This window comes from Urocitellus parryii, chromosome 3 (assembly GCF_045843805.1).
Source record: "Urocitellus parryii isolate mUroPar1 chromosome 3, mUroPar1.hap1, whole genome shotgun sequence".
Taxonomy (NCBI): Eukaryota; Metazoa; Chordata; class Mammalia; order Rodentia; family Sciuridae; genus Urocitellus; species Urocitellus parryii.
The window spans coordinates 157,302,826-157,329,183 of NC_135533.1; the positions used below are offsets into that span (position 1 = coordinate 157,302,826).

Genomic DNA, 26,358 nt, shown 5'->3' on the forward strand with positions numbered 1-26,358 from the left:
ATTCTGAGCTCCGGGAGCTCTTATTGTTCCTTGTCCACCATCATACTGGAGACCTGGGACAATTACCCATTTTATAGAAGAAGAAACAGGCTTAGCTGTGGGAGAATGTGCTGAATTCCACGGTCCTGCCGTTAAGGCTGGGCTTGTGGCTGCCCTCCCTCCAAGGTGGCCTCTGAACCTTCCCTCTCAGCCTTCTTGTCCATAGATTGCTCAGTCTGCAAGGGCACCTTGACCTTGGAGGAACTTGTGCCTGACAGACCTCGAAGGAGCTAGTGAGTAAGAGTAGAGGGTATGGGCTGGGGATGTGGCTCAAGCGATAGCGCGCTCACCTGGCATGCGTGCAGCCCGGGGTTCGATCCTTAGCACCACATACAAACAAAGATGTTGTGTGCCGGGGGGCGGCTGCAGCAAAATAACCGAGGGTGACCAATAACTTCTGTAGATTGATACAGCAGGAATGGGAGCCGTTTATTGTAGGACAACAGAGCTATTTATACATTTTGCACAGCTTATCTTAATTAGCATAAACTAGATACATCAATCAACCAATAAGGAATCTCCACACTTAATGGCTCGCTTTTGTTACTTCTCAAACCACTCCCTCTGACATTTTGCCAGGCACCATCCAGACTTGTTTACGAACTCTAACATTTCTCTGGCAAAATACCAGGTGTTATTTTTGACTTATTTACAGACCTTAACAGTTGTGTCTGCCGAAAACTAAAAAAAATAAATATTAAAAGAAAAAAAAAAGAGTAGAGGGTAGCCAGTGCAACAGCACTCCTGGGAAAGCCTGCATCCAAACCTAAAGGACCCTTTGACTGCAAGAGACAGCAGCAGCCTGACTGGAAACAACCTGTGCAGAAAAGGTGCAAGTTTTGTTTGCAGGCACAGCATCTTGGCTCTATTCTTATAGCTTCTTCCCCTTTAAGATGACAGCTGAAGGCATTCAGAAGGTAGGCACTCAGCAGAGAGGTTGAAAGGCTCTCTTTGTGCTTCATAGCCAGATAGTTCATCACTTGTCAGCTGGTCAGTATTTTCATCTTTAACATCCCCAGATGATCTTTCTTTTAATTTATTTAATTATTGCCATGCTGGGGACTGAAGCCAGGCCCTCATGTCTGCTAGGCAAGGCTCTACAAGTGAGCTATACACCCTCTCATCTTTCCTTAAAGAGGCATAAACATTTTCCACAAATGTACTGCAAGGAAGCACCAGTAGAATGAAGACTCAAGAAGTGGGGAGGTGGCTGGCACACAGACAAGCCTGGTATCTGTTGGAAGTTGGGGCATGGGACAGCACAGATCTGGACAGTCTCTGCTGTCCAGATCTGTTGGGAGTTGGGGCAACTGTGGGTCTGTTGGGAGTTGGGGCATGGGACATCACAGATCTGGACAGTCTATGCTGGGAGGATATGGACATGTGGGAACAGTTACTCAGGCCCCTTGAACTCACCACCCTAGGCAGTTTCACATAGTGTGTTTGTCCTGCTGTCCATGTCTGTTTATTTAGGAAAAGGCCATTAGAGTGAACATCATCTGCCATCTGCCCCATAACAACTGTGGGTTGTCTTCCTGGGCCCCATTATGGGTAACTGTGAAATCCTTTGGAATGGGGCTGGGGTTGAGTGGCGGAGTGCTTGCCTAGCATGTGTAAGGCACTCAGTTCAAGTCTCAGCAACACATAAAATAAATAAATAAAGGTATTGTGTCCATCTACATTAAAAAAAAAAATCCTTTGAAATGTCCTCAAAAGTGGAGTTGCTCAACTTCCTGATTCTTGGGAACTACTAGAGCTGCTGGGTATGTCTTTGAGAAAGGGACAGGGTCTGATACACCCTGGTGCAGATGATTGTGCCAGGCTAAAAGTTGTGAAACACTACTACAATCAATTGCAAAACTGTTGACTCTGGGTGTCAGTGGCCCACCTTGACCCGAGGGTAGCTGCCAAGCACTCCCCACTCCCCACCAGTATGGAGATCTTTTATGTTGCTCGAACAGACCTTGAACTCCAGGGCTTAAATGATCCTCCTGCCTTCCAGGTAGCTGGGACTACAGGGATGTACCACTATGCCTTTCTAACTGCCCACAAGTCTTGATTGCCCTCTTCAGGTTTCTGGGAGGACAGATGGTGATGGGAGTTGATTGAGATAGGTGTTCACAGTTTGTTTTTGCAGGGATACTGTCTAACCAAGCTTATGAGGGTTTTATGGGATGCTTGGGTATTTTTGTGTTTGTTTGTTGAGTTCAACTCAGGGACACTCAACCACTCGGCAACATTCCTAGCCCTGTTTTTTTTTTTTTTTTTTTAAGAGACAGGGTCTCCCTGAGTTGCTTAGCGCCTCTCCATTGCTGAGACTGGCTTTAAACTCAAGATTCTCCTGCCTCAGCCTCCCAAACTGCTGGGATTACAGGTGTGTGCCACTGGGATTAACTGCTCAGGTGTTCTTGTTGCTGCTTTGGGAAAGAAGACCTGACCCTTGCCTAGGTGCATGCGGCTGATCCTTGAAGGCTGCTGGATACACATATTAAGAGCACATGGCAAGGAAGAGCTTGAAATGGACAGATTCTTGCTGTAATAAAGACAGCCTCTTCCCCTGACTCCAAGAAGAAAGAGAATCTTTCCAAAGGGCATACTCTATCATCAGGCACAGCCGGGGTGGACTGCAATTTTCAGGCAGCCAGGAAGATCTGGTTGGCAGAGAGAGGCCCTCCTGAATGACTGAGTTCCCCGGGGAACTGGAAGCTGTAATTGTTTTTCTGGGTCTTCTCTCTTTATGGGGAATGGTATGTCCATTATCATTTTTTGAACAGGGAGGGCTTGAAGCAGTTTTGTTTTTTTTTTAAATTTTGTCCTACTACAATGTTTTTCTTTCATTTCTCCTCCTCCTCCTTTTTTTTTTTTTTTTTTTTAGATTTTTTTTTGCTGTGCTGGGAATGAACCCAGCACCTTGTATATGGCAGGTAAGAACTATTATTTTGAGACAGGGTCTTGCTAAATCACCCAAGATGGCTTTGAATTTTTGAACCTCCTGCCTCAGCCTCCTGAGTACTAGGATTATAGGCATGCATCACCATGCTTGGCTGTTTTGTTTTTGTATTTATCTTGGTAAAATATACTGGGCTTATAATTTATCATTTTAACCATTTCTAGGTGTACAACTCATTGGCACATAAAACCAAATTTTTGAGACTAAGGGATCTGTGAAATAATAGGGTTTATTGACCTGTGATAGATGCCAGCTAGAAAAGGAAAGGACCAGTCCTGGGACACATTCCCCAAACTCAGCATTGGGGACAGGTAGCAGTTGGAAATGTCCATCAGACAGGAGCTAAGAGCTTTTTTTCCTGAGCTCTGAGGGAAGGAAAAACACTGTAACCTACATTGGCTGTAGATGAAAAGGGCAGGATAACTCAAAGGAGGCAAAATATTGGGATAAGATGGTTTTTAAAGAGAAGTGCTTGTTGCTTCTGGATTGGTTGGGATCAACAGTCCAGAAAGCTTATGTGTACATAGGCCGTGATGGCCCTGGTAGCAGTGATAGAGTTTAAGTCAAAGTTTCAACATTAGGAATTTTGTGTTGGGAGAGTGAGTGTTGGAAATTGAACCCAGGGCCTCACACATGTTAAGCATGTGCTCTACCAATGAACTATATCCCCAGCCTAAGTTTCAACAGCGTTTTTATTGGTTTTGTAGGCAGCTGTTAACTGATTAACTTGCCCTATCTTTTTCTCTCTTTATCCTCCGGCCTTTGTAGATAAATTTAGGACAAAAATTTTAGAAGTTTTATCAAGTATAAAGTATATTCACAATTCACAATGTTGCGTAATCTTTAACCACTATTTCCAGAATGTTCTATCATCCCAAACACAAATTATACCCATTAGGCAGTAATTCCTCTCCCCCTCCTTTCAGCCCCTGGTAACCTCTAGTCTACTGCCTATAGATTTTCCTATTTATATTTTTCATTACCTGTAATCATACAGTGTTTAATCCTTTTGTGTTTGACTTTTTTCACTTATATAATGTCTTTAAGGTTCATGCATGTTGCAGCATGAATCAGGACTTTATTCATTTTAATTACTGTAATATTCCATTGTATGAATATACCACATTTTTCTTATCTATTCATCTTTGGGTAGACATTTGGGTTGTTTCAGTCTTTGGGCTTTTGCAAATAATGCTATGAATATGGGCTATTGCAAATAATGCTATGAACATGAGTGGGCAAGTGTATGTTTGAGTCCCTGCTTTCAATTCTGTCTATACTATTGAATTGCAGTATCATATGGTAATTCTTTGTGTACTTTTTTTTTTTTTTTTTGTGGAACTGAACCCAGGTGATCTTACCACTGAGTTACATCCCCAGCCCTTTTTGTTTTTTACTTTGAAACAGTCTCACTAAGTTGCTGAGGCTGACCTACAACTTGTGAACCTCCTGCCTCAACCTCCTGAATTGCTTAGATTATAGGCTTGTGCCACTGTGCCCAGTTTGGGAAATTGTTTGATGGTTTCTCAAAAAGTTACAGAAAGAGCTGGTTGTGGTAGCCCAAATCTTGTAATCCCAATAACACAGGAGGCTGAGGCAGGATGAACCCAAGTTTGAGGCCAGCCTTAGCAATTAAGTAAGACCCTATCTCAAAATGAAGAAAAAAAAAAGTGGGGTTGGGGATGTAAGCTAGTGGTAAAGCAGCCCTGGGTTCAGTCTCTAGTACTGCAAAACAACAACAAAAGTGTTTTCCACCTCCATTTGCACCAATAGTGGATGGGCCAATTTCCCCACATCCTTGTTATTTTTCTTTTAAAAAGAAAAAAGCCATTTTCATGAGTGAAGTGAGGTTGTGATTTTCATTTCCCTAATGACTAATAAGGCTGAACCTCTTTTTATGTTTATCTCCCCTTCCACATTCCCCTAAACTGGCTATGGAACCTAGGGCCTCCTGTGTGCTCTATCGCTAAGCTACACCCAGCTCCAATTTCCATTTTTAAATGGAGTCTTTTGTCATTTTATTAGGTTTTAGGGATTTCTTTATATGTTCGTGAATTAAACTCTCAAAAGATTGATGATTTGCAAGTATTTTCTTTCATTTTTCATTGTCTTTTTTAGTGATTTGATGCAGGAAAGTTTTTAATTTTATTAAGGTCCAACTTATTTTTTGATTGTTGCCTGTGTTTTTGGTGTCACATATAAGAATCCACTACCAAATCCAAAGTCGCTTATGTCTATAGTTTATTCTGAGCTTTATAGTTTTAGCCCTTAAAGTTGGATGTTTCATCCATTTTGAGTGTTGAGTTTTTGTTGTTATTGTTGTTATTTAATTTTTGCATATGATATGACATAAGAATCTAACTTTATTCTTCTGCATGTGGTATCATTTGTCTCAGCATCATTTGTTGAAGAGACTTTTTTCCCGCTGACTGGTTTTGGCACCTTTGTTGACTATAGATGAGGGTTTATTTCTGGACTTGGTTCTAGTCCATTGGTTTATATGTCTGTCTTTATGCCACTACCATAGTATTTTAATTACTGTAGCTTTGTAGTGAGTTTTATTTTATTTATTTATTTTTGCAGTACTGAAGATTGAACCCAAGGACTTATACATACTAGGCAAGAGCTCTACCACTGAACTGCACCCCCAAGTCTTATAGTGAGTTTTAAATATGAAAGTGTAAATCCTGTAATTTGTTTTTCTTTTTCAAGATTGTTTTGGCTATTCAGGGTCCCTTGATTCCATGGGACTTTCAGGCAGATTTCTCTTTTTCTGCAAATATGTCCTTGTGATTTAAAAAAAAATTTTTTTTAATTGGGGATTGAGGCACTATCACTGAGCAACATCCCTAGCCCTTTTTATTTTGTTATTTTTGAGACAGCATCTTATAAAGTTGCTAAGGCTGGCCTCAAACTTGCCATCCTCCTCCCTCTGTAGTCAGTAGATCTGCCTGGATCCTAGATGGCTGGATTTAGCTTCCCACCTGTGTAAAAATTAGGCAAAAGATGTCAAACTGGGGATAAGCAATCCAGTTGGAAGCTTCTCCCCACTGACCCCACAAAAGCAATTACTTATAGAAACAAAAGCCAGGTTATATACATATGTAGGTTTAGCTAATCTTTCAGGCCATAATGGGCAATCTCTGCTCCCATCTTCTTTGGCACCTGTCAGGGTCAAGGGTCACAGTCCTTTAGCTTCCTTCTTTCAGCAGAAGTTCTTAATTGGTGTGTGTGGGGGGGGAGGTACAAATTCTGTTTTACCTCAGCTCACCCAGTAGCTGGAATTACACTGTGCAGTGACCTTCTATATTTTTCATGCTCTTGTAATAACTAAAGGTATAATGCGGAACCAGGTTCAGTTGTACATGTCTGTTAATCCCATTGACTAGGGACACTAAGGCAGGAGGATTGCAAATTCAAGGCCAGCCTGGACAATTTAGCAAGACCCTGTCTCAAAATAAAAATAAAAAGTCTTGGGGTAATAGCTTGGTGATGAATGCCCTGGGTTTAATCACACACACACACACACACACACACACACACACACACTACTGAGAGGGAGAAGAAAAAGGAAGGGCAGGGGCGGGGGGAAGAAGAAGAAGTTGTAATCAGGCCTGGGTTATAGCCCAACCTCTTGCCCAGAACTCCTGGGCAATTAAAAACTCTATAGACAGTGACTAATGTCTGCACAGTGTCCTTTGATATCCAGGATGGCATGATTCATACCTCCTCATGAGTGGACAGGACCGGGGCCAACCCCAGGTGGTCTGCAAGACCTGCATCTGGTTTGCCCTGCTTGTTCCAGGCTTCTGGGCCTTTTTTCTGTAAGCTGTGCATTGGTCATGCTGGCCCATTGTTCTCTTAGATCATTTCTTTCTTTCTTTCTTTCTTTTTTTTTTTTTGTGTGGTGCTGGGGATTGAACCCAGGGCCTTGTGCATGTGAAGCAAGCACTGTACCAACTGATCTATATCCCCAGCCCTAGATCATCTCTTTCTTATTGATTTATATGTATTCTTTGTAACTAGCCCTCCATCTTATGTGTAATTTCCAAGTTTTATCACTGATCTCCTGGGGAAAATATGGCCCGGGCAAAATGGTTCCTTTTTCCTGCTTTTCCTAAGGTTCGGTTTCATGTACCACCATAACTCACAGGGCGGTGCAGATAACAATCAGAGAGACTTCTACAGAGTCCCTGGTTGGGGGACACTCTACCATTACCTCTCTGAGGCCTTCTACTGTCTCTTCTGAGGCTGGTAAGGTGAATTGCTACCTTCAGCAAGATGGGGAAGGCCTGGGCGAGGCTGGCCTATGGGGAAGGGGCTTGGATAGTTGGACCTTGATAATTTCTGGATTAAGGTTTCTGTTAATGATTGATTATCCAAAAACAAAACTGAGCTCCACACAAATATCTGCTTGGCTGGTAAGCTCAGAGAATAGAGTCTAGACCCTTTCCACAGCTGTGAGAACAGGAGCTATTTGAAACAGCTTTGAAGATCATTTGGCTGATGGAAGAGGGCAGGATGGATTCAGGTCTAGCATGTGTTCAGTGTAAATTGGCTTTATGTCCTGAGACTACCTAGAAGTCTAGGTGCCCATACTATCCCCGCTTGAGGCAGAGCCTCAGCTTTTCTTTCTTTTTTTTTTTTTTAAAGAGAGAGAGAGAGAAAATGTTAATATTTATTTTTTAGTTTTTGGCGGACACAACATCTTTGTTTGTATGTGGTGCTGAGGATCGAACCTGGGCCACATGCATGCCAGGCAAGCGCGCTACTGCTTGAGCCACATCCCCAGCCCGAGCCTCAGCTTTTCTATTTATTTTCTGCTCTATCTTCTGAGTCCTTTTCCCCACCAGTGATCCTGGGGTTTAAAGCCCTGAAAATGTCCTCAAGCAGTCTCCCTACAGAGAGAGGAAGCAGGTCCTGGGCCTGACTCCTTTTCCCTCTTGGATGTGCCTTTCTGTGCTTTTAGTAGAAAACTGGATTTTGTATAGTTGCAAGGGTTTCCCAGGCCCCATCCCAGAAAGACCTGTGAGTGACTATAGGGACCCTGAGGGAAGCTTGGCAGATTTCTCTTTCTTATGTTACAATCTCTGGCCTGAAATGATGGGCCTTTGCTCTGAACATTGTGAACTCAACTCTATGGATTTCAAGTGGAGCCATTTGCCATGATTTCAGATTTCATTGTGCCTTTTTTTTTTTTTTAGGCACTCAGGGCAGCTCTACCACTAAGCCACATCCCTAGCCCTATTTTGTATTTTATTTAGGGACAGAGTCTCACTGAGTTGCTTAGTGCCTTGCTTTTTTGCTGAGGCTGCCTTTGAATTCGTTATTCTCTTGTCTCAGCCTGCCAAGATGCAGGGATTACAGGTATACGCCACTACGCTCAGCTTTATCATGCCACTCTTGTGGTCAACAGATATGGTTTTGCATGTCTCACTTACCTTGTGGTGTGGGCATACAGGGCCAACCTTTCTCCCTCTGGAACAGTACTCCATGAGGAGAATGGTTGTCTTTGTGTATCCAGCCTGGGCACTGCCTCTCTCTTTACCCGGAAATACAGGGCCACACAATGGGGGCTGGGGGAATGGAGCTCAGTGATAGCACTAGAGCATGTGTTGGCATATGTAAGACCCCTGGGTTCAATTCTTAGCAACGACAAAAAGGGTCATGTAAATCTGTTGGCTGTGCGGACTATGAGTGTCCAGTGAAGGCTTCCCTGGTGGGGCCAAGGGGGCTCCACAAAGTGTGTGGCCTCCTCTGTGCCTTGTAACCTCTCCTAACCCTTAACACTTCCTTGCCTGTACTCCAGGCTGTGGAGCCTTCCTAGACCTGTGTTGTCTTCTAAGGTGCCAGGAGGTGACAACCTTGGTCTATATTTACTTCTGTATCATGTTTTTGTTTTTACAGTGCAGGGATCAAACCCAGGGCCTCACACATGCTAGGCAAGTGCCCTACCATTGAGCTGCATCCCTAGCCCTTGTGCATGGTTTTAGAGGGTCAGTAGACTAAAGCTGTTCCCTACCTCAGTCGGGCAGGTTGCCTCACACACACACCCCCATCCCAGTCCCTCTGATGCGGGGAAGGGAGAGATTCTTGTACCCTCCCTTAGAGCATGTTTGCTGTTTAGCTGGGTTCAGCTGGGTGGAATGTAACTAATACAAGGCTGAATAACAAGATAAAATTGCACAAGTTTTATTAATTTTACATGCACATTGGGAATTTCCACACAACAATCAAGTGCAAAGACATGATCAAAACATGATATTTTCATGCTTCTTTAGACAATGATAAATTTGTAAGAAATTTTATGATCTCTGACTTGAATAGTAAATTCTAGGGATATCACTTAGAGATACATGGGGGGGTAGTCTAAGTTTTATTTAGCTTCATCACAGCCCCAAGTTACTCTCTCGGGGGCGCGGCGGTGGAGAGTATGTGTGTATGTATGTATGTATTTATTTATTTATTTGTACTAGGGGTTGAACACAAGGGCACTTAACCACTGAGCCACATCCCTAGCCCTTTTTTATATTTTACTTAAAGACAGGGTCTTGCTGAGTTGCTTAGGACTTCACTAAGTTGCTGAGGCTGGCTTTGAACTTGAGATCCTCCTGCCTTAGCCTCCTAGCTGCTGGATTACAGGCATGCACCACCTCACCTAGCCCAATAAATGTTTATGGGCTGCTACATGTAGGAAAAGGGCCACAAGGCCCTTCCTACAGTCATAGTTCTTCTTTCATTTTGAACTAATGACAGTTCAGCATATTCTGAGATGGCCTGTCCTTAACTCCTTCACTGGGAAGGATCCAGACAGGGAGTTCTGCCTGGACAGGTCTCCATGCAGGACTACCAGAGGAACATGTGCATCCTCTCTGTTTCTTTACAGATGTTAGAGGGGTAGGGTGGTGAGCTTCCCTGGCACTGAGGCAACCAAGGCATGCAACATTGTTTCTCTGAATTTTGGCCCTCCACTGAGGACAGGGTGGTGAGTCAGGAAAAGCACAGAACACTTAAGCCCCTCCCTCTCTGCTCACTCCCTTCTCTGTTCCCTTCTGTGGACTTCCTTTACCCTGCTGCCCCGCCCCCTCCCTCACCAAGCTCCGCCTTTGCAGATGCTGGGAGTCCTTCTTCTGCTGTTGGCAGCTGCCTCATTGGGCCTTGTGCTGCTAGTCCTGCTGCTATTACGGAGATACCGGTTGAGCTGGGGATTATTAGTCATCTTCTGGCTTGAGTGGGTCCTGCAGCCAGTCCGCAACCTGATCATGGGTGACACTAAGGAGCAGCGTATCCTCCGCCACATGCAGCAGAATGCAAAGCCTGGAGACCCCCAGAGTGTGCTGGAAGCCATTGATACTTACTGCACACAGAAAGAGTGGGCCATGAATGTGGGTGATAGGAAAGGTAGGTGACCTCTCTAGCAGGCAGAACCCTGGTCAGTCAGCACTGTTGCCTCTACAGGAGAATCCTGTTAAGGGGGTGGGTGGTTTGGGTTTGGGAGCCCTGGAACGTGTTCAGGTGGGAATGGGAGACTCGTCAGGACACTGAGCCACAGGACCCTGCTTGTTGCTCCCTGACCCGGGGCAAAGACTGTTCAGAGACCTGGACACCCATTGCCGGACTCTGCACCCAGACTATTGCTCCAGTGAGGAGAGATGTTTTCCAAAATGTGCTTTGTAAGGAGAGAGCCAGCCAGGGAAAGTCATTGTCCAGGGACGTAGGGGTAGGAGTCAGGTTCTGCAAAGTCCCTACCATAGATGTCTCCATGGACACCAGTCCCTAGTGACTCCTCATAATCCCATTACTTAAGAAGGCCACAGCAGGAATTACATTCAGGACCCTACACTCAGACAATAAGAGTGGTGCAGCTTCCCTTGACTTTGTCCCACAGTGTCATGGGACCTGCCTAGGAACCAGTCAGTCAGGTTCTCCAGGCACCTCCCCTGCTCTTGGACTCTAGCTCAGGGCACAGATGTGTGTTCTGCTTTACCTCCTGGAACTGAGCCCTGAGGACAAGACTTCCCAGCCCCTGTCCATCCCCCTTAGATTGTATAAATCTTGAGGGAGCCAGGGAGGGTAGGAAAAAGAGGGACTGGTGGGTGCAAAGGCATAGAAGCCTGGAGGACCTAGAGGAAGTTCTAAGAATATGTGCAGTGAGGACAGGTCCTCAGAGCTGGGGACTTTGGGGAAGTAAAAGATCCTCTCCAGCAATGGTTAGGGAGGGTGGGGAGGAAAGAGGGACCTGTTGCTTGGTCTGGAGAGAGGTGGAACCTATGAGTAGGAGTTAAGTTCCCCTTTGTCCAGCCTCACTTACATACTCCCCAACTGCTCTACAGGCCAGATTGTGGATGCCGTGATTCAGGAGCACAGCCCCTCCCTTGTGCTGGAGCTGGGGGCCTACTGTGGCTACTCAGCTGTGCGCATGGCTCGCCTGCTGCCAACTGGTGCACGACTGCTCACCATGGAGATGAACCCTGACTTTGCTGCCATCACTCAGCAGATGGTAGATTTTGCAGGTCTGCAGGACAAGGTGAGGCATGCCTGACATAAGTGACAGATGTGGACATTGAGACTTTAAAGGGGAAGGTGAACAGGTGGGGAGTGCCTAGGGCACACACAAAATTGATTCATGCATTGAACACATGCTTTGCCTGGGCTTCTTGGTACTTTCCAAGTCTGGGGTCATGAAAGGAATGCCCAGCAGCTTTGGAAGAGTGGTATTGCTTGGAAATTCCCAAGGCTTCCCCAGGAGGGAGCAGGCAAAACCCCATAATATGAAAGAAAACTAATGGGAGACAAAATCTGTGGTGTCTGGTGGGGTGGTTGCAGGGATTGGGGTAGGGAGCTCTTATGTGTTCTCAGGGCACAGCACCAATATACTGTTCTAGGTCACTGTCCTGGTTGGGGCATCCCATGACCTCATCCCTCAGCTGAAGAAGAAGTATGATGTGGACACACTGGACATGGTCTTCCTTGACCACTGGAAGGACCGATACCTGCCAGACACACTCCTCCTGGAGGTGAGTTACACATGCCTCACTAGAACAGGCTCCTAGGTTGACTGCTGCTTCAGGGGCTACTGGGACCAACTGACCAGGTCGGTTGACCTCTGCCTCTGAAGATCCATGTACCCTGGCCATATCCTGCTGGGGGAAGTCCAGGGGACATAGACAGCTTTGGGTACTATGTCAGTCAGTTTTCCAACACTGTGACAAAATACCTGAGAAAACCAACTTAGAGGAGGAAAGATTTTAGTTTGGCTCACAATTTCAGAGGTGTCAGTCCATGATCACTTGGCTCTATTGATTCTAGGCCTGTGATGAGGCAGAACATCATAAAGGGGAGCACTTTGGTGGAGTGGGAAAGAAAGAGAAAAGGGGAGAAGGGGCTGGGGAAAGATATTTTGTTGAAGGACACAGCCCCAGTTATCTGCTTCCTCCAATTAGGCTCCACCTCCTAAAGTTTCTACCACTTGCCAGTGGTGCCACCAGTTGGGGACCAAGCCTTCAACACACAAACCTTTGGGGGACATTCCATATCCAAATTATAATAGGCATTGAATTACACCTAGGGTGCCACCTAAGGTCAGGGAAAGCAAACAACCATGGAGGCCCTGAGGCAGGTGGAGATAGGAGGAAAGGGGTTGCTGGATCAGGGATCAGGTAAAATAACCCATTGGAAGCATGGGGGTCAGATTGCCTGCATTGGGAAAATAGGGGCCAGAAAGCCCAGGTGGAAAGGGCACAAAGCTGAGGAAACAGGAAGAGCAGCTCTAGGGGCCATGGCCACTTTGCCAATTGGGTATCTGTTGGTATTGGCTCTGGGGAAACCAGTGTGTCCTTAAAAATCTATCTCTTGGGCTGGGGATATGGCTCAAGTAGTAGCGCGCTCGCCTGGTATTCGTGGGGCACTGGGTTTGATCCTCAGCACCATATAAAAATAGATAAGATATTGTGTCCACCTAAAGCTAAAAAAAAAAAAAAAAAAATCTGTCTCTCGAAGTTTCTATTGTACAATCCCTGATTCCCTCGGGCTCCTCCCAGACTCTTCCCAGCCCTCAGTGCTGCTGCTACTCACCCAGACTCACCTTGCAAGTGACTGGGAATGGACATCCTTGCTCCCTAAGTGGCTAGGACTTGGGTCATTGGACAACCCCTAATGAACTAACTTTTAAAGGGCTTCCATTGGGGATATACTTATCTTGGCCCTCCTGGGTGGCCTATTAGGAGACACTGAGGAGCTCCTTGGCCCTGTCCTGACCTCCTTGCGTGGTGTAACCAGCATGGGGTTGTCCCATATTGTTCCTCTATTTGTTGTTCTTCTGCAGTTGTCCTAGCAGTTGGATACCCTGCTTTGTGCAGCAGGACCCCAAGTATGGGGGGCTTGGTCACCAAGCCCTAGCAGGGCAGTGCCATTGTGACCTGGATGCAGATGGGAAGGGGCCAACACTAGCAGAGGCCTAAAAGGGCACAGTGTGTTCTGAGACATGGAAGGCTTTGAGCATCTGAAAGGACCCCTGTTGGCCCTATGGGACATAGAGAGGGGTGACATTGGGAGGGCATTTCAGAGACTGCTCAAAGGCATTTTGGAAGTTCTAAGCCCTGCAATTCAAGAGGTTAGGAAGTAACTGGAATTTGGACCAGAGTACCTGCAAAGGGGGGGCAAGCAGTGGGGAACAGGAAGGGACCTGCAGGCCAGGATAGGGTAGCTTCAGAGACTTCATCTGGGTATAGGAAGCCCACCTGTGGCAAAGGGTGAAGAAATTGGATATTGAAGGCAGAGAGCAGGCAATCAATCAGAGGAGCCTTACTTGAGTAGGAGAGACATACCATGGGGAGGTCTGCATTACAGGGAATGGATTTCAGCAGTACTTAGTGTGTGATCAATTACAGGGGCCTGCTTTTGGAAAAATATGAATATTGCAGTTTATTAACTAGGAAAGTAATAGTTTTCTCAGTGCTGCTGTTCAAAGCTGGTAATTATCTCAAAAGAAGAGAAGGCATGAATTGGGAATGGCTGTACTTTTTAAGCATATAGACTCTTGCCCCCTGGCTTGTGCAGGGTCAGGGCCAATCTGAAATGTGGAGGCCCAGCCATCCCCTCTGCTTAGTTGGTTCTGTAAGCATCAGAGGAACAAAGGGCTTAGGGACAGGTGACAATTCAAAATCATGTGGCTGCTTGGAGGAGGAGGCTGCAGGCCCTTATGATATGCATGTCTCCATAGGGCTGGTTGAAAATCCCAACATGATGGCTGGCTTTCTCTAAACTCAGAAATTAGAGGGCGAGAGACGCCTTTTTTTTTTTTTAGTTGTAGATGGACACGATTCCCTTATTTTATTTATTTTATGTGGTACTGAGGATTAAACCCAATGCCTTACATTTGCTAGGCAAGTGCTCTACTACTGAGCTACAATCGTAGCCTTTTTTTTTTCTTGACCAGTTTCTTAAAGGACATTGGGCCCTAGCACCTCCAAAGGTGACCAACACTTCACTCTTCCTTTATGACATGATGAACTCATGAAATTTTGGTATCATTGGTCTTACTAAAGGTTAGCTTGTATCTCTTGAGGTTGACCCCTGAGTCTCTGCTTGACCCTAAAACTCTAGGGGCCCAGGCTTCCTGCTCATCTTGTATATTTCCTGCCCTTTCTTGGTACCTTAGCACAGGTGCCCTCCTTCTGAGTAGTTCTTTGTTCTAGATATTTTCAGCTAACTTTGCTAGGACATTCTTTTTTTTTTCCCCCTAAGAGAAAATACATCATGATTGATAGTGTACTTCCTTTGCAAATTCCAGATCATGGGGTTGTCCCCTGACCTAAGTGACCTTACAACTATGTCCTCTACTACTGTAGCCTGAGGGCTCCCTTGGCTTTCTCCCACTGCCAACAGGCTGAAAAAGACTGCCCTCCACCACTTCCACAGCTGAAAATGCTGTGTGGCTATTGAACATAGGGCAGCACATCCCTGCAGAGGTGCAGAGTGACATCTGTCATTTTCAAGTGAGAGACCCCCTCCTGCCTCTGATTTGAGATACCCAAGGTCACTTATCTTTGTTGTTGTTTTGGCAAAATTGAACCCGGAGGCGCACACATGTTAGGCAAGTGCTCTACCACCAGGCTACATTCCCATCCCTTTTTGAGATAAGAGTCTTGCCAAGTTTCCCAGGCTAGCCTCAAACTTGTGATCCTACAGCCTTAGCCTTTCAAGTCATTGGAATTATTGGTGTGTGCCCATTATGCTGGCTTTGTTGTTGTTTTACAGTACAAGGGATAAAACCCAGGCCTGGGCAGTACTCCAATCTGGGTTGCTTGTTTTTCCTTTCAATGTTTAAAATTGCTTTTTAACTTTTATTTTGTAATTATGTGGGGAGGGTGAGGGAGACAAAAAACCAACAACCTTCCATGCTTCCAAACTCAACTCCAAGATGTGTCTGGGGAACCTTTTTCACAGCCTCTTTCCCCACCAGGATACACTTCCACTCAGGTTTCTTTTTTATTATTTATAAATATTTATATATTTATTTTTCTGATGTGTGCAGATCTACCTCCCAGCTTAAACAAAACATTTTTTTGCTTAAGTTTTTCATCTGACTGCAGACCCTGGGTGGCAACCACCTGTCACAGCATGTTCAATAATGACTCCTTCATCCTGCAGACAGTCCTGTATCTTCCCACATCCCCAATATTGGTGGAATAGAGATCTGCAAAGGCAGGAACCTTGGGATATCCAGAGAAGTGGGTAGGCTTGTCAGTGGCAAGATCAACTTGCCCCCCAATCCTGCAGGGTCACCAGCTCTTATCTGTGATGATTGTATCAGCAGCCTAAGCTGCCTAGGGCTCCTCTCCCTTGTAGGGGCCTGTGTTCCTAGAACTAGTTATCTCAGGAGCATGCTCTGGTTCCAGCATTTCCTCTTCTTCCTCATCCAGTAAGCATTTATTGATGGGGATTTATTGCTGTGTGTCACATGTTTTTCTAGGGACTGAGTTGGATATAGGAGTGAATGGAAGTGTGGAGATGTGGTTCAGTGGTAGAGCATCTACCTAGTATATGTAAGGCCCTTGATTTGATCTCCAGTACCATGAACAAAAAAAAAAAAAAAAAGAAAGAAAAAGAAAGGAGGATCAAAAAGTTCCAAGGTCCCATCATTTCAGAAAGCTGATGTTCCAGACACAGGACTAGGACCTAATATAACCCTTTCTGACACTGGTTGCTCTGGGGAGAAAATGAGGGAGTGAGAGAGACCTGACCTGGTCCCCAGGGTGAGGCACAGGTCAGTGCATGAAGCAGCATCTTGGGGAGGAGCACCTGGTTTGGGGTGAATTTTCCTGGCTCCATAGTTTAATAGGTTCATTACTCCATCTGTCTATCCTCTGTAGGAATGTGGCCTGCTGCGGAAGGGGACAGTACTTTTGGCTGACAATGTCATCATCCCAGGAACACCCGAATATCTGGCATATGTGCGTGCGAGCAACAACTTTGAGTGCACACATTACAGCTCATATTTGGAATACATGAATGTGGTGGATGGCCTCGAGAAAGCCATCTACAAGGGCCCAACCAGTCCAGTGCAGCCTTGATTGTCTATCCTGCTCTGGGCTCCCCTGACAAGCTTGGTCCTCCAAAGGGCAAGATAGACAAACTTCTACTAATGCCATTTCTGTAATTCTGAGAACTGTACTCAAATCCTGTAAGGCCTGGGCCTTGCCCATATAGTGACCTCTCTGTGTTGCAGTTCCAGATTGTCACACTCTGGCACACTCCATAGAGTAGGTTCATTGTGTGAAAATACTGCTGACAAAGCTAAATTGAGGGTAGTGGGGATATAGCTCAGAGCATTTGCCTAGTGAGGCCCTGGGTTCCATCCTCAGCAATACACACCACAAACACACACCAAATTGGGGCAGGTGGTATCTTTGGTGTCACTGACCAGCAAGTGGAATTCCAATAGGGTTTCTACATGGTTCTCAGGCACTGACACCTCCTTTAGACCCAGAAAGGGGTGTGAAAGTCAGACATTTACAAACTGCTGTGCCTTCCACTCAGGATGTCCTCAAGGCTTGCTGTCAGTAGGTGGCAGCAAAGCCTCAGTAACTATCAGAATTAACAACTCTTACATACTTTGGACTCCTGAATTTTCACTTTCTTTTAAAGAATGAATCATAACTGCTTTACTAAAATTGGCTAGCTGCAATAATCTTATACTAAAATAATGTTTAAAGGACAAAATAGAAATTAAAAATTAAACGCTGGGCCCGGTGGTGCATGCCTGTAATCCCAATGGCTCGGGAGGATCATGAGTTCAAAGCCAGCCTCAGCAACAGTGAGGCACTAAGCAACTCAGTGAGACCCTGTCTCTAAATAAAATACAAAAGAGGGCTGGGAATGTGGCTTAGTGGTCAAGCACCCCTAAGCTCAATCCCCAGTATCAAAAAAAAAAAAAAAAGAAAAAAAGAAAGATTAAGTATTTAGATATAAGATAACTGAGTACAGTTCTTCTCAACTGCCACACTGCTCCCTCTTTCCCAGGACCCTTTGCTAAAACCAAACATGCCAAGTTCCTCTTGATGGAATGCTAATGCTACAGGCTGGGCTCATGACTGGCTAGATCCTGTGTATCACACCCAGCCTAGGACTCCTGGCCATAGCAGTGAAGTGGGAGCCAGCCTTGCTCAGTATTACCAAAAAAAAAACAAACAGAAAAATCGGCCAGCCTTTACCCATCTCTAAGCAGGCACTAGGTAGAGGTGAACACAGGGCTATGCAAAGTGCCTGACTCTCTGGACATGAGGCACTGAATATGAATGAGTATGTTCCTTCCTAGTCCCAGTCAGCTTGGTTTAAAGTAAAGGAAGGCAGGTTTAGCCTAGCCAGAGTAGTTCTTCTGGCTGCCCAGGTACCAAGTGGTGAAGCAAAGTTGATTTGTGTATGCCTAAATCTAGAGCTGCTCCAACCTCGACCGTGTCTCTGAGGCCCCAACTCCTCCAAGTGATCAGATTACTGGCCACCTCAGCAGGATCCCAGTTCCTATACTGGACACAAATATAAACCCTGTCCAAGCTGAGCTCACCTGTGCCCATTCCTGGTCTCGGGGCCAGCTAACCACCCATAAGCAGCCCACTCCTCTGAGCATAGAGAACAGGAATTAGCAAGTAGCCAGGGTGAATGGATATGGAGAAATGCCCAAAGGGCAGGAGCAGAGTCTGCACTGGTCAGCCTTTACCTATCCAGGGCTGAAAGAGAAGCCCAGTGGCTTGGGAAGAAGAAGCGGAGCCACACAAAACAGAAAGTTCTTTGTTGCTTTTTAAAATTTTCTTACAAAAACTTAGATGTTTACCAATACAATCTTATTTTGGTTTTGTTTTTAATGCTTTTTGTCAGTGTTTTTCTTCTGTTTTTAAGTCACAAACAGCAGGCACTGAACAGCATTCCCTTGGGGGCTGCTGCCAGAGGTCAGTCCCGGAGGTTACTTGAGGTTCTGGGCAGATGCAGATATGGCAGCCACGGCAGCCCCAGCTAGAGGCAGCTCAGGGAAGAGTTCCACTATATGGGGATCCCACACATCCACAGATCCCAAGGAGTGGTGGAGGGGCAAGCATAGCCTGACTTCCATCTTGCTAATCCCCTGCCTGGGTCAGCCCTCTTGGAGTAGCCCCATGCCTACAGTCTGCTTTCTAAGCAGGGTAGGGCTTCAGCCAGGGGAGGGCCTCCATTCTCCATGGACCAACTTCTTTTCCCAAGCCCCTCCCTCCCTGCCTGGCTACCTGTCCCTAGGAGTTGCACCCCAGTTCCATATTGTTCCTCTGGGGCACTGGGCACACAGGGTGCTCTCTCCTGGTCTTCCAAAGCAAAACCAGCTACCCTCCCCTGCCACTTAACTGGTCCCCACCCCTGCCCACACACAGCACCATGTCAGTAAATAGCTAACTCTGGCCTAGGGAGTTAGGTCGGGAGAGCAGAGGGAAGAATGGACAGGGTGGGTCAGGAGGGGTGTCCAGAAAGGTTCTGGCTCCGGTGAGAGTCTCAGCCAACCCCTGCCGCCAGGGGGCTCCAAGCTCCACGACAGGGTCTGCTCAGGATGGCCCTTCTGGTGATCCCTAAGAACAAATGGTTGGGTCCAGGCCCTGCAGAGGGAGATGGAAGGAAGAAAGATGCTGCAACCACTAGCACAAGCAAGTGGCCAGAACCAAATGAATGGGACAGAGCAACTGCAACCTCTGGACAGAGGTCACTGGCCATGTGAATGCAGATGTGGACAAAAGCAACTACTATGGATCAGGAGGTAGGGGTCAACCCCCAGGGACTTGACACTAGGACCAATCCTGACTTGTTGGACCTGGTGGAGTCCTGTGCTAGAGGAATTTAAGGCTTATGAGGGACCACCCCCTGCTCTGGATTAATCTCCTCAGGACCTTGATTTCACAGTGCCCAGGATGAGGCTATGGGCCCTGGGAAGATCCCTGCTCAAACCTCAGTCTGGCCTTCCCTAAGATGGACATTTGGGCCTGCTGTGCCTGCTGGCAGCTTGGGTCTTGCCAGGGAGCAACAGGGAGAGCAGAGCATGCGGCCAACAGAGATTAACAAGATGCCCTGCCCAGAGGATAGGAAAACAGTTGGACAAACAACCAGACAAGAGAACATACCAGGCATGCAAGCTAGACCCAGGAGTCAACGGGCTGAGGCTTAGTGTCCCCCACGGCGTCCACCAGCCTGACCGAAGGCCTGCTGGGCCCGGGAAGAAGGGCCTTCCTGCAGGGGTCAGGCTGCAGCACACAGATGGGTGGGGTGGATGGATGGGTGGGTGGGTAGGCAGGACAACGGCAGAGGCAGAACAAAGCACGTTAGTTGCAGCTGAAGGGCGGGGCTGAGCTGGTCAGTGGGGTCAGGGCCAGGGCAGTGTGAGGATGGGCCTGCCAAGGCAGTATGGAGCAACTCAGCTGGCATGGCTCACATAGGCTTAGGTGGCATGTGGACACATAAAGGCCTTCACATAAAGCCAGGGACTGGTATAGAGCAGGTGATGGGTGCTGCACTCTCCACTGGACCATGGCATGGACCATACACATGCATGCAGAGAAGGACGCAGACTCACTTTCTCAGGCTCCAGTCCAGTGCAGTGTGTGGCTAGGTGGAGCTCTATTCCCTTTCTCCTCCCTCCCAGCAGGTGAAGCTCTGAACCCAACACCCAAAGGCTGATTGATGTGAAGGGCTGCTTCCCAGGCTTGGTTCCACCTCCCAGTTGTCCATGGATGAATGTCATCCTAGTCATGCCCCAGGGACCAGATCAAACTGAGTACTACCTAGCTGCTCCTTGGACAAGCCCTAGACATACAGCCTCCCTGGTCACCTGCCCACAATCACTTACTTTTAATGGTTCCTTCTCTGAGGCCTCTCCTAAGGAGTCACTACCCAGAGTCCTCCGCTCCCTCCGGTCCACGGTGGAATATCCATCTGTGGAGTGGGTTAGGGTTGGTGGGGCATGAGGAGAGCTCTGAGGGGCAGGCACTCTAGGAACAAGTTAGCTCCTCTCAGGCCAAACTCAGGAGACCCCTTGGACAGGGAGCTTTTGCAGAGGATCTCCACCTATCAGATCCTTGGAGACCTGTCCTGGTGCCAGCTCTCACCAGCACTGCATTATATTCCCTGGGTATCCCTGAACCAAATCTTCTCCAGGGAGTAGATCCTTGGAAGTTCTTCCCAGCACTAACCACACTTACCCCATAAAACCAGCAGGACTGTCTCAGGGCCCTCCCTCCTCCCTGAGGAGGAAACAAGTTCACAGCACCTGCCCTCACCTGGGCCAAGGGCATCCATGGGGATCACATCCCGGCTGCCTGGCTTCTCACCATCTGGAAGGCATAAGCAGGTAGCTGGTTACAAGGAAAGGACAAGCAGCTGGGGATGGAGAGGTGACCAAGGCAGATAAGCCCATCATAGGACTGACCTCACTGACCTTGGGTGCTCTTGTCATTAATGTCACTGCATTCTTCAGCCCAGCTTCTAGGCACCCACCACCCAGCCTGGTGCCAATGTAGACAGCATGGGAAGGAAATACCCAGGAGGATGAGAGCAGGGAAAGGGGCCACCCCCAACCTTGTCACGATCAACGCAGGTGGGGAGCCACTCTTGAGCCTTAGGGATGGACTCTTGTGCCATCCACCTCTTCCTCTGGCCTGTACTCACCAAGGCTCTTGTCTACTAGAGGCAGCGTGCTGTCATCGAAGCCTCCGGGATTAGAAGCTGCCTTGGGTGCTTTGGCTGCTGCAGCAGCCGACTTAAAGAGACACAAAACAGGGGGTGAGGTGGGAAGCAGCGCTCTTGGAAACCTGACATGGTAAAATGGGAGAGGGAAGGCCAGGGTGGACCACACCTGAAAGCGAGCCTTAGTCCAGCCATCCCTCTGTAGGGCACTACGTAGCTCCTTGTAACTCCACACAGTCTGAAGCACATGTGATGCTGCTTTTGCCTCCCGAACCGACTGGCTGCAGCAGGATCAGAGGCAGGATCATAAGTCCCTGGGGCCTTAGAGTCTCCCAACCCCACCTCCTGGCCCCATTCCCACCCCCTGGTCCCCATCCCTACCCACCTGGCGGCCCCTAGCGCCACCAGCGCAGGCACGCCACGGGCCTGCAAGAGTGAGCGTGCATTATCCAGGCTGTCGGACACAATCTCATGGATGGTGTTCAGAACAGCAACCACTGTGTCTTCTTCCAGGCGGGCTCCGGGTTGAGCTGGAGCCTGAGCATTGCGCACGTTCCGCACCAGTTCTGCCATGGCGTAGCTCCCTAAGAGGCAGGGTTGGGTGTTAGGACATAGATAACCTCTGCCCAACTGTGTGGGAAGGAGCAGGATTGAGGCAAAGGGCATTGCCAGGAAGGCCCCCAGGTCGCCACAAGGACCCCTAAGAGCAGGGGGCTGAGCTTCAGAGAATGGGCCAAGAAGACAGTGAGTTCCTGTAGCTGGCTGGGACCAGCCCAAGACACAAGGGCAGGGCCTGGATTCCCAAACTACCCACCTCAAACCAGAAGTGAAAGGCCTTCGTGGTTCTACACCTTGGCCCTGTCAATGTCCTTACCGATGAGGTCTTTGTTGCGACGGTCCAGGGAGAGGTTGCGCAATGCAATGGCTACTGCACGTACCACCTTGTCAGTCTCAGACTGCAGTAGCTCCACCAGCACCGGCAGCCCGCGCTCCTTGCGCACTGTGGCACGGATGTATGTGGCCCACTGTGGCGGTGGGGGCAGGGAGGTGGGTTGCTCAGCGAGGGGTGGTTCCTCATAAAGTCCTGCCCCAATAGCTCAGCACCACCTGTACCACCCAAGGTGTGTACCCTGAACCTCCCAGACCTTGGGGAGTCACACTGTATCTCACCTCCCCCTGAACCACCCTCCAGCTTGGGCAGGGATTGGGGAAATTCCCTTCCTGTCCAGGTCATGCTCTCCCTGCCAAAACTGGCCCCTTACCATCCAGTTGCCGGCACTGAGGTTTTGTAGGGCACCTGCTGCAGCTTCTAGGGTGTTGAAGTTCCGACTCTCCGTGAGGAGGGATAGGTAGAGGCGTACTACCTCTGGCTGGTATAGTAGCTCAAAGCCTGGGTACAAGGACAACCAGAGCCCATAGTCATCCAGAACCCCCTTACTCCCAAAGTTGTGGTGAACTGGGGCCAGGGATGAGTGTGGAGGAGTCAGGACATGTTTTCTATCAATGTATTGAACCCTATAGCCACCCAAAGAGGAAAATGTTCCCATTTCACAGAGGGGCAAACAGGCTTACTCAGAAGGTAATAGGTTTGGGTGAGGACATTCCTTCCTCAACCGTGCTGCCAAAGAAATGGGACTGGATCTGCCTGGCAGCCTGAGCATAGCAGGGGACTTTGGGGAAAGGAGGTGACAACCAGGACATGCCACTAGCAATAAGCCCCAATAGGCCAGGGCACCTGGCTACCCTCCCTGGAAACAGGACCTTCCACCCAACCCAAATGCAAATGAATCTGTGAACAAGGGGCCTGCCCTACCAACAGGGCCTGCTTTTCCTGCCAACCACTCTTAAAAGCTCCAGTAATTAAGGTCTCAGATTGTAATCATGGCTGCCCTAAGATGGTGCCCTGCAGAGGGCTCCAGAGTCAGAGGTGGAGGCAGCATTCCAAGCCTGCCTGTCCCTACTTTGGGCCTCTGGTCTGGCTCTAAGACATTACTTCCCTTTCCCCTATCCTCTCACATTTCATCACCGCTCCCCTGTCCTCAAGTCTCATGTTCCCTCTACTCTAGCTGGGCTTACTACTCCCCAAACTCTCCAAGCATTCTCCTCTAAGGCCCTGTTGCTCTGCCTGGTATGGCCCCACATCACACAAACCCACCCATGGCCGGGGCCTTCTACTCAACTTGGGGGCATCTGGGTTCTTCTAGCTTGCAGGGCAATGTTTTCTTTCACAAGCTAGTTCTGAGTGCAGCAAACAAGGCCAATCCATATATATGAATCCAGCGGACAGGGGATATGAAGGGTGAACAAGCCTGTCCCTGCGTGAGTCCATAAGTGGGGCATTCTTGGGTCCTAGCCCTCTGGTCCATGACCTACTGGCTCCCAACCCCCATGGAGTATACTGAAAGCCCTACCTTCCCTCTGACTGGCCTTTTTTACCTGCTGAGTGACTGAGCAGAGCCTGGCCTGTATCTTCCCATCTACCCTACCTGAAATTACCTGTGATATTGATCCTGATTCTGAGCCCTTCCGAGGTGCCCAGGGATTGGACCCCTCCATGAAATCCCATACATATGGGCCCATTTCCCTGTCTGAATGATCCCCTCAGACTCTTCAAGCCTGCTTGATGGCACTAGGCTTCCCCAGCTCATACAGCCCCACCAAGTACTTATGGCCACTTCTGGCTCTGCCTCTTCCCACTTACCTTTTGCAGCCTCAGTTCGCTTGGGCAGGTCCAATGTGTCAAAGTTCCGGTCCATCTCACCATCCCTCTTTCCTGAAACAGAAAAGCAGTGTGAGGGGAGGAAGTCTTCATGGGGCATAAGAGTATATCAGGAGGATTAGGCATCGTCCTCTCCTGCCCAGAGATCAGAAACAACCTTAATGTCCAGGCCTGAGCACTAAGAGACCCTGGGTGTGAAGCACTTATTCTGAGTTTTTTGTCTGAGTCAGGGAGGTAGGGCCTAGGGACATCCCAGCCCTGCCCTGGGGACCTAGTCCTCACCTTCCATCAGGTTCTGGGAATGTACCACAGACCTCTTCATGGCTTCCTTGCAGCTGCCAGGTGTTTGAAATAAGGGAAACAGGAGCCCATGCTGGGTAGCAGTTAGATACAAGCATAGAGAAACTGACAGGGACAGTACTTAGATGGGACTTGACAGGGGTCAAGTCTCATCTAAGGGGAAAATTCCCCTAGTCAGGGGCCAGAACATGAACATAGCCTCTACGAACCAGAACCCCCATACCCAGGCTGGGTTCCTATAGTGGCCCTACCAAATTCTTGTACAGCCCTGGCTTGCACACCTTCAGGACAATAAACTCAGTGCCTCTAGCCATCTTCCTCTTGGAAAGCAGTAAGCCAAGCTCAAATGACCTGAGGTTCCTGCCTTGCCCATCCTCATGGGACAACTAAGCCACATTATAGGGGCACATTCTGCCCTAGTACACATTCTGCCCTCTGAGTAATAGACATACTCTAGGCCTTGCACACTTTCTGCTCTGCCCTGGCCCTGCTTAGGTAACTGAGTCTGATGTTACAGAGGGTATTCCCTCTCAGGCTCCCCACAAGTCCACAGCTCACATTCCTGCCTTTGTCAAGTCCATGTAGTTGTCATGGAGATGGCTGCCTTTTCATGGGACTGGGGGTGGGACAGGGCCTTGAAACTGGAAGGCATTCCAAGAGCCCATTGTACCCACTGCCCTGCAGACGTCATAGAAAACTGTCTTGAGCCATGGGGACACGCATCTCCCTGATGCTACAGCACCTGCCAGGCCTGGACAGCAGGACAAACAGGAACTCACCTTGATGGAACCATTCCTCTGGGCGGCCGGAGGAAGCACAGGAGAGAGGAGATGAGCCTGAGCAGGTGGCACCCTCCCTGTGCCCTCAGATTCCCACTGCGTGCCTTGGACCAAGTAAGAACCTTGTCCCAATTACTCTTTGGGGCTGAGAACTCACCAGTGGCACATGCAAGGGAGGACCTGGGATCAGCAGGGCAGGTGAAGGAGGTACACTGTTCTACAACTGGTGGGGGATGCAGGTTCCTGGAAACTGCAACCCCCAGGTACCTAAGGGGACAGTGTGCAGCAGAAGCCTAGCCCAGCTGGAGTGGGGTATACCTGCAGGGCTTGTCAGGACATGTAGGTGCTCTTTAAATGATCAGGGGGTGTCACCTATAGCACTTTCCAAATTCTCAAGCCAACAGAACCCTTTCCTAGAGTTAAGGGACAGAGTTTGGGCAGTAGTAGACAACATGAACAGTTTTCTGGGGGGCTCACAGCACAGGGTGAAGACCAGGCTTGGGTGTGAACCCTGGCCCGTTAGCTGTGTGACCCACGGCAGTTCCCTACTTCCTCACCTGCCCATGGAGGACTGACCAGATGTCCTCCATCTTTTGTGGTTGTCTGTCATGGATATGAGAGACTTTAGCCCAGGGAATAGGGTCTAGGGGGAGCATGTCAATCTCACCCACCCACCTTTGGCCTTCTTGCCACCAAAGCAGCTGGCGTCATCCCTCCTCCGGCGCTGGGAGCCTGCAGCACTGCCTGGGGGCCCAGGCTCAGCCTCCTGGTACCTGTCAGCCCCAGGCACCTCCTTGTGCACATGGTAGGACAGGTTTCGCATGATGCACACGCAGTTCTCCACAGACTGTGGGGAAAGGTGACCTGGTGGGGCAGGGCCACGGGGTCTGGGGATTGCTGACCATCCCAGGACCCTGTGTGTGGAACTAGCTTTCAGGAAAGATTGGCCACAGTTAGGCCAAGGAGGGGCTACAAGAGGAAGCCCCTATATTAGGGAGCACTTGCCATCAGTAGGACCATGCCTTCTTCCCAGTGTGGCCACTACCAGGTGGGTCATGTCCAGATCCACACCCATGCCCCTTTGGGCCACCCCAGACAGTTCCAGACCCCTGGGTCCCATTCCTGCACCATCCAGTTTTTGATCCTTGGAAGGAGGCTGCCAAGACTGTCCCTGCCCTGCCCACCTTGTTGTCTGTATCCTTTCTGCCCACAGCTGACTGCAGGGCATGCAGGAGAGCATCCACCAGTCCTTCACATTCCCGGAGCCGTCGCCTGGCCTCAGCACCATCTGAGCTCACATTCCTGTATTGCCAGAGAGCAGGCCTGGTGACCCCCTAACTCCGGTAAGAACTTCTCCAGCCCCAACCCTGGCCCAA

The 26,358-nt window shown here is 48.5% G+C and overlaps 2 protein-coding genes across 12 annotated transcripts in view; one reads left to right on the forward strand and one right to left on the reverse strand.

Moving 5' to 3' along the window:
• Positions 1-17,680, forward strand: part of Comt (catechol-O-methyltransferase) — a 34,406-nt gene extending 16,726 nt beyond the window's left edge. For 3 of the 4 annotated variants that reach the window (XM_026401651.2, XM_026401648.2, XM_026401650.2), the window contains 4 exons: positions 10,102-10,390; positions 11,323-11,516; positions 11,875-12,006; positions 16,363-17,680. In XM_026401651.2, the coding sequence (XP_026257436.2) occupies positions 10,102-10,390; positions 11,323-11,516; positions 11,875-12,006; positions 16,363-16,563 (816 nt within the window). In that variant the 3' untranslated portion in view covers positions 16,564-17,680. Of the gene's footprint in view, positions 1-5,572; positions 5,649-10,101; positions 10,391-11,322; positions 11,517-11,874; positions 12,007-16,362 lie in introns of all 4 variants that reach the window. The other variant, XM_077796180.1, reaches the window with a different exon arrangement.
• A 99-nt stretch (positions 17,681-17,779) lies between these two features.
• The window catches only part of Arvcf (ARVCF delta catenin family member), a 50,866-nt gene continuing 42,287 nt past the window's right edge, over positions 17,780-26,358 (reverse strand). For 3 of the 8 annotated variants that reach the window (XM_077796174.1, XM_077796177.1, XM_077796179.1), the window contains 11 exons: positions 26,167-26,284; positions 25,658-25,829; positions 23,886-23,957; positions 22,447-22,574; positions 22,059-22,209; positions 21,570-21,768; positions 21,167-21,465; positions 20,779-20,832; positions 20,349-20,434; positions 20,076-20,244; positions 17,780-19,107 (listed from right to left, as the gene is read on the reverse strand). In XM_077796174.1, the coding sequence (XP_077652300.1) occupies positions 20,080-20,244; positions 20,349-20,434; positions 20,779-20,832; positions 21,167-21,465; positions 21,570-21,768; positions 22,059-22,209; positions 22,447-22,574; positions 23,886-23,957; positions 25,658-25,829; positions 26,167-26,284 (1,444 nt within the window). In that variant the 3' untranslated portion in view covers positions 17,780-19,107; positions 20,076-20,079. Of the gene's footprint in view, positions 19,108-19,626; positions 19,747-20,075; positions 20,245-20,348; positions 20,435-20,778; positions 20,833-21,166; positions 21,466-21,569; positions 21,769-22,058; positions 22,210-22,446; positions 22,575-23,885; positions 23,958-25,657; positions 25,830-26,166; positions 26,285-26,358 lie in introns of all 8 variants that reach the window. The other 5 variants (XM_077796176.1, XM_026401655.2, XM_026401652.2 and 2 more) reach the window with 3 other exon arrangements.